We start from the raw sequence: 6,234 nt of genomic DNA, 5'->3' as shown, positions 1-6,234 counted from the left end.
CTCATGGGCCTCCCAACCTCCTGACCCTGCCCACCCCAAGACATCTGATCCCCTCACCCAATCACAAGCCTCTCAGCACCATCGGGTAAAATATACAGATATATTTATATTATCAAAAAGGCCCCAAAGTGGGGAAGGGGCACTGGGCAGACTGGGCCCTCCCAGCCAGCCCAGAAGGAAGTGGGGCTGAAGCTCCCAAAGTCCAGCTCTTGGGCCAAGAGTTCCCTCCCTACCCAGTTGAGTGCTCCTTCAGACCACCCACTGTTTTCTGTCCTAGAGTTCATGGCAGGGGGTGGGCTCCCTTCCAGCGGGGCCCCAGGGCCTCCAGCCTCTGAAAGGATGGTGGTCCTCCAGTTCCTGATTTATACCCATCTCTCCAACCCTACAAACTCAGGGTGGGTGACCTTGGGGGTGGGTAGGTGGACAGAGTAAACCAAGTTCCTCCCCAGGCAGACCCTGTTGCCCCCACAGCCGGGGAACCCCATGCAGCAGGCAGGGCTGGCATGTGGGAATGCAGCTTCCTCGTGTGCCCCCTGCTGGCTCACAAGAGACACACAGGGTATGAGGACTGTCTGGACAGGAAGGCAGGCTTCACAGTGGCAGAGTCCCAGCACCAGGGGTCACCTCCTGTGCTCAGACATTGCGGAGAAGCTGTGGGAAAAGAGAGAACCCAGATGCCATAAGCACTTTGTGAAGGCTCAGGGGCCCGAGGCCCTCTAGAAGCTTCTGCATCCACTCTCCATATCCCACGTGCAAGTGCTCAAGTTAGCTAGGGTACAAAGCGGGTTCCTGTGAACTATGTGAACCAAAGGTGCCTAGGGGATCCCTACTAAGGGCAGAAGGAGGCAGCTGGAGAGCACTCAGAGCAAAAAAGCAGACAGGTGAGTCATGGGGAGCAAAATGAGTGTCCAGGCAGGTCCTACCCCCCTGTCCACAAGGATGGAGAAGCACTCACAGACAGGGGGTCTGCAGCAAAGGCAGCCACACTCCGGCGCATCTCGTTCTCACTGCCACGCAGGGGGATCAGCGACACACTGCCCAGCCGGACCTCAGGCACCACCCGAGACACGCGTGAAGGCTCCGAGGGCCACACCAGGCCATCATGCTGGGGAACAGGGGAGAGGTGGGGGCTGGACCTGGGCTTGCTTCAGCTCACCCAGCCACTTGCACCAGATCAACCCACCCTTCCCAGAAATGCCTTGAACTCTGATCTGAGGTGACTCCCTCAACTTTCATCTCCAACAACATGAGAAGCAGCTGTTAGGAGAACATGACTGTATCCCTGGCAAAACACAGCCCAGTTATGTTACTCAACAACTCCCATTTCAGTATCCACCAAACAAACCCCTCCAAGAATGCAGTACCAAGGAAACACTTCCCCTACAGATGCATGGCTGTGCTTCTGCTTCCTTTTATCAGGACCCCGGAATAAAGAACCCACTCTGTTTCCCTCTAGATCTTCATTACCGAGAAGCTTGGGATGAAAGAATTTAGCTACATCAGCCCAGGGCCTGACACAATTTTCTCTCACCTTTCCCTAAGCAATTCTGGGCTCTCATTTAAAAACCTTTAACTTGTCTGTTTTAAGTCTAACCCAGGCCCTGTGGCTCTGCTCTGGCTTAGAAGTCACCACTACCCTGCTCTTGTCTGGGCCACGCAGCAGCTTCCTCACTGGCCTACTCACCTCCAAGCTCTGCCTTTTAACCCATTCCCCCCTGCATGCCGCATCCAGAATGAGCCCTCTCAGACTCAAACCTACACCCTACTCTCTCTTGCTTAAAACACTCTTGGGGTCCCCTGTGCCTATTGGGTCAAGTTCAGCTTCCCTGGTATGCTCAAGGTATGGGCAAAGCTCTTCAAGATTTTGTTCCTGACTCCCTGCCCTCCTGGCTTTACACTCCCTTGAACCATCTTGTAGTTCTCTTTCGATGTCCATGCCTTTGCTTAAACTGTTCCCTCTGCCTAGAAGCTGTTCCCCAACTCTTTGCTTAATGAAGTCTCCCTCATCCCCCAAAGACTCAGCTCCCTACTCCCATCTACCACTCCACCAGGTCAGGATCCCTGGGCTTCCCAATTACTACAGCAGTGATCACACTGGGCCAGAGTGGGCTACTTCTGGGTCTTTTTTCCTCTTCACACGGGGAGTACCCTGAGAGCAGGGCCCAGGTCTGCAGCCTCCCTGTCCTTTGTATGTCTGGCTCAAGGCTGAACCAGACCAGGTACCAGGCAGGGCTTATTGAATAAATGAATTAAAAGCCAACTCAAAAAATCTCCTTGAGGCAGGTGGGGAGCATGAATAATGAAAAAGCAAACACATCCACTGTCCATAACAGAAGCCTACCCAGGGCCCTACCCCGCATCCTGCACCTGGTACCTGCACAAAGAGGAAGGTGGCAAACCACTCCCGGAGTTCCATCTGTGTGTCACAGCACAGGTACCTGTGGGGTGGGGGATAGGTCTAGATGCTGCCAGGGACCTGATGGAGGGACCCCTGCCCGCTCCCGCAGCCCAAGGTCTCAGGGCAGGCACAGGTCTGGGAAGTTATAGAGGACCCAGCTGAGGGGGAATTGCTACCATCTCTTCTCAGCCCTGGATCTCAGGGTGAGGCCCTCACTCACCACTGCTGTTTCTCGTGCTTCTCCGTCTCATGCACCACAGTGAATCCCCAGCTGCAGAGGATGGGGATAAGCGGTCATTGACAGCTTGCCGAAACCTCAAAGCCCAGGTTCCCCAGGACATAGCCCAGTAGCTAGGTTGGAGCCAGGGGCACAGGGCAGGGCCTTCTAGCCAGCAAGGCACATCCTGACCACTGTCTCTTTCTCTCACAGTGTCCATCAGTCCCCCAGGCCCTTAGCCCCTCAAACTTCCACCCTATCCCTAACCTCACCTCAACCTGAGACCTGCCCTGGCCCCAGAGAGACAACCATGCACAGCCAGTTGATGAAAGGAAAAACATCAGAAAACCAAGTCTGCTGACTGCAACTAACACGCTAACAGTGCCTAGGTACCACTTTTCAACTTTTTAAAACCTATAACCACCCTTTGAAACAGTCATCCCATTATTTTCCCCACTTTACAAATGTGGGAACTGAGACAGAGAAAGGTCCCAGAGCTAGTCAGTGACAGGATTTGAACCCAGGCCAGTGGGTCTCAAACATCAGCAAGCATCCAAGTTATGTGGAGGGCTCGTTAAAATACAAATTGCTGGACTGCATTATCAGTGATAAAAACATTAATCTATGGGTAGATACACAGATAGACAGATTGAATGATCAGGTAAGTCGAGGCAAAAGACAATATATCCATAAACATATATAAGGCTGGCAGACATATTTCTACATACATATTTATATATTCTGTAAGAAATGTCCATATAAATAGAATAGGCTGGCAAAGTTATGGTAACTTTTTAGGCACAGTCAACTACCCTGATGGAGTGAGTTATTGGACCTGTGGACTTGGGACCATGGTTGCGAGGGACATCAAGCTCAACTGGCATAACATACTGTACAAAAACATTGTTCTACATCCTACTTTAGTGAGTAGCAACTAGGTTCTTAAAAGCTTATAAATGGCCATCTAGATGCAACAATTGGTCTCTCCTCATCTGGAACAAAGAAGAGTAAAGAAAACCAAAGACCCATGGAAACAATTAGTCCAATGGACTTGTGGACCATGTGAACCTAAGCCTGTATGACCATGAGACCAGAACTATATGGTGCCTGACTACCACTATCAACCACTCAGAAAGGGATCAGTGCAGGAGACCCTGGATAAAGTGGGAGAACAATGTGGAACAACACTCAAAATCATAAAAAGATGAGGTTTACTGGTCTCATAGAGCCTGGTGACACCCCCAAGACTATGGCCCCTAGTTACCCTTTAGGCCTGGAATTGAACTCACTCCCAGGACTTATAGCCAAACAACAGACAGGTATATAGGGTGAATATTTACTTCAGATAGATACACTCCTTAGAACGATCAATCATGGGAAAACAGAAGGGCGATTATTTGCATAGGGAGATAGCTCAGGGGGCAGGAACGCATAGGGAACAAGGACACAAGGAAGAGGTAACTACAGGAAGAATGTGGGAAGAGAGCTGTTACATTGTGGGGAATTGCAGTCAGTGTCATGAAACAAAATGTGTATGAACTGCTGTATGGGAAATGAATTTGCTCTGTGAACGTTCACCGAAATCACAATAAAAATCGGTGGTAAAAAAGAAAAACAGATTGCTGGGACCCGCCTCTAGAATCCTTGAGTCAGTGGGTCTGGGGTGGTACCTGAGAATGTGCGTTTCTAGCATGTCTCCAGGTGATTCTGATGCTGCTTTGTCTGAAATCAGTGCACCAGGGGATACCAGCTCTCAGAGCCTTCCCCATCAGGTTCAAGGCTCCCAGTTGTACCTCATCTGATTCTGAGCTCCCACAGGCCCCAGCCACAGGCCCATCTTCCCAGCCCCAGCTCACCACGTGGGAGGCCGGAGTTTCTTCTTCACTCCCAGGTAGACTCTGAGGCTCTTGACAGGCCACTCCTTCTCAGGCCGGTGACTCTGGGGTAGGGAAAGTAGAGGGAGAATGTGGCTTCAGTCAGTGCAGGCCTCCCACTCCCAGCCCCACTCTGCATCCAAGCCCATGGCACCTCCTCTAGGAAGCCTTCCTGGCAAAGCCCTCCTTGTTCACAATCCAGCCTAAGCTGCCCCTGGCCCTGACACTCGGGCCTTCCTTCCTAGAGTGCCACCCCTTCCAGCAGCAGCATCAGACAGTCAACCCTTAGCCCCGTGGCAGCCACTCCAGAGCAGCAAGGTCCAGTTCCTTCCTGCGTCCCTGCAAATTGGAAGTGACTTGTCACATCGGCCTGAATCAGATCATTTGTGGAGAGAAAACTGCCGCACATAATTCTTAGGCACCCAACTGGAATGAGCATGTGTGATAGGAGTGCCTTGTTCAGCTGCTCGAGTCTACATTTGTCTCAGATTATTCATTCCTCACCCCTGCTCACCCCATGGAGGCTCGAGGGTTGACTGTGTGAACGTTAAAGCTTATGGTGGGTTGGCAGTTACTAGTTCTTTGGTTCCACAAGAAGACTAATGCCTCAAGCTTAAGCAGAATGGCAGTTTGACAGACCAAAGGAAGAATTCCCAGTGGTCTAGGTCAGGAAGCGAAAAGACCAATGTACTGGGCAGGGGCACCAGATTACAAACGTTCTGGCATCTGGCTCCCACCTCTGCATATGGGTCTAGGCTTGGGAAGAACAGGCTGGCTCAGAAGCAGGGGGATAGAAGCAATGACCCCCGAGGAAGAGGCTGGCTGGAGGTCAAACTAATGAGTCTTCTTCCTGTTCCAGGGCTACCTGCTCCAAGCCCTCCCTGCCACCAGGCACCCCTGGAGCCAGCAGGGTACCAGGGTGGACAGCAGGGGCAGACGACTCACTTACAACCAAAACTGGGGTCTAAGACGGAGCCACCCCCACCCTGTTCACACCCACCATTGCTTCCAGCCACCCCCAGGCATGGCTAGTGGGCAGGAGCTCAGAGAACGGACTAAGGGATAGCCAGGGGAAGTAGAAAGACTATCAGGAATTAATGGACTTCCCTGTGATGTCAAAAAAGGATGGGCTGTCTAGGGCCTGGTGGTGGCTTCTGTGTTGTCACAGGGGGTGTGGTTAGGAGGGGCTTACTAGGGAATCTTCACCTCACTTTCACCCTGCTGGTGGTGTTGTTAGTTTCCATGGAGTTGATTCTGACTCTCGGTGACCCTGTGTGTGCAGAGTAGAACTGCTCCAAGGGTTTTCAAGGCTGTGACCTCTTGGAAGCAGATCCCTAGGCCTTACTTTCGAACTGTCAACCTTGCGTTTAGTAGCCCAGTGCTTAACCATCTGCACCACCCAGGGAATGGAAATTAGGCTACAGATGTGGCAGAAACAAGAAGTGGGGAGAGACTTCTGGTAAGATGGAGGAAGGGGCAGACAAGCAATACAGACCCTCTTCAACAAAGAAAAGAAAAACCAACTGACAGAGATACAGAAGATAATCCTGGAGCCCCAAGCTTTGAAACAAACTATACAGAAGTGGATTAGGCACCAACCAGTGAAAAAACCTGAATGAAAACAGTTGAGTACAGAGATGGCTGGAGCTGCAGACTGTCAGCTACTCTGATGGGACCAACAGCCTGAATATTTCCAAGTGGTGTTGGGACCTGAGAATTGACCTAAAGATCAGCCCTGGTCACCA

The 6,234-nt window shown here is 51.5% G+C and overlaps 1 protein-coding gene across 1 annotated transcript in view; it reads right to left on the bottom strand.

Annotated features, from left to right (window-relative positions):
• Positions 1-633: 633 nt before the first annotated feature.
• Positions 634-6,234, bottom strand: part of ARAP1 (ArfGAP with RhoGAP domain, ankyrin repeat and PH domain 1) — a 55,473-nt gene continuing 49,872 nt past the window's right edge. Inside the window, exons 29-33 of the mRNA XM_042780953.1 lie at positions 4,472-4,554; positions 2,619-2,669; positions 2,375-2,438; positions 956-1,105; positions 634-651 (exon numbers count right to left, since the gene is read on the bottom strand). Coding sequence (XP_042636887.1) covers positions 634-651; positions 956-1,105; positions 2,375-2,438; positions 2,619-2,669; positions 4,472-4,554 — 366 coding nt within the window. The remainder of the gene's footprint in view (positions 652-955; positions 1,106-2,374; positions 2,439-2,618; positions 2,670-4,471; positions 4,555-6,234) is intronic.

The sequence above is a fragment of the Orycteropus afer genome, unplaced genomic scaffold (assembly GCF_000298275.1).
Source record: "Orycteropus afer afer isolate SDZICR_OR568_19922 unplaced genomic scaffold, OryAfe1.0 scaffold00074, whole genome shotgun sequence".
In the NCBI taxonomy this organism is placed as follows: Eukaryota; Metazoa; Chordata; class Mammalia; order Tubulidentata; family Orycteropodidae; genus Orycteropus; species Orycteropus afer.
Note: the sequence above shows the minus strand (reverse complement) of the source record. Positions and strands in the feature narration are given on the sequence as shown.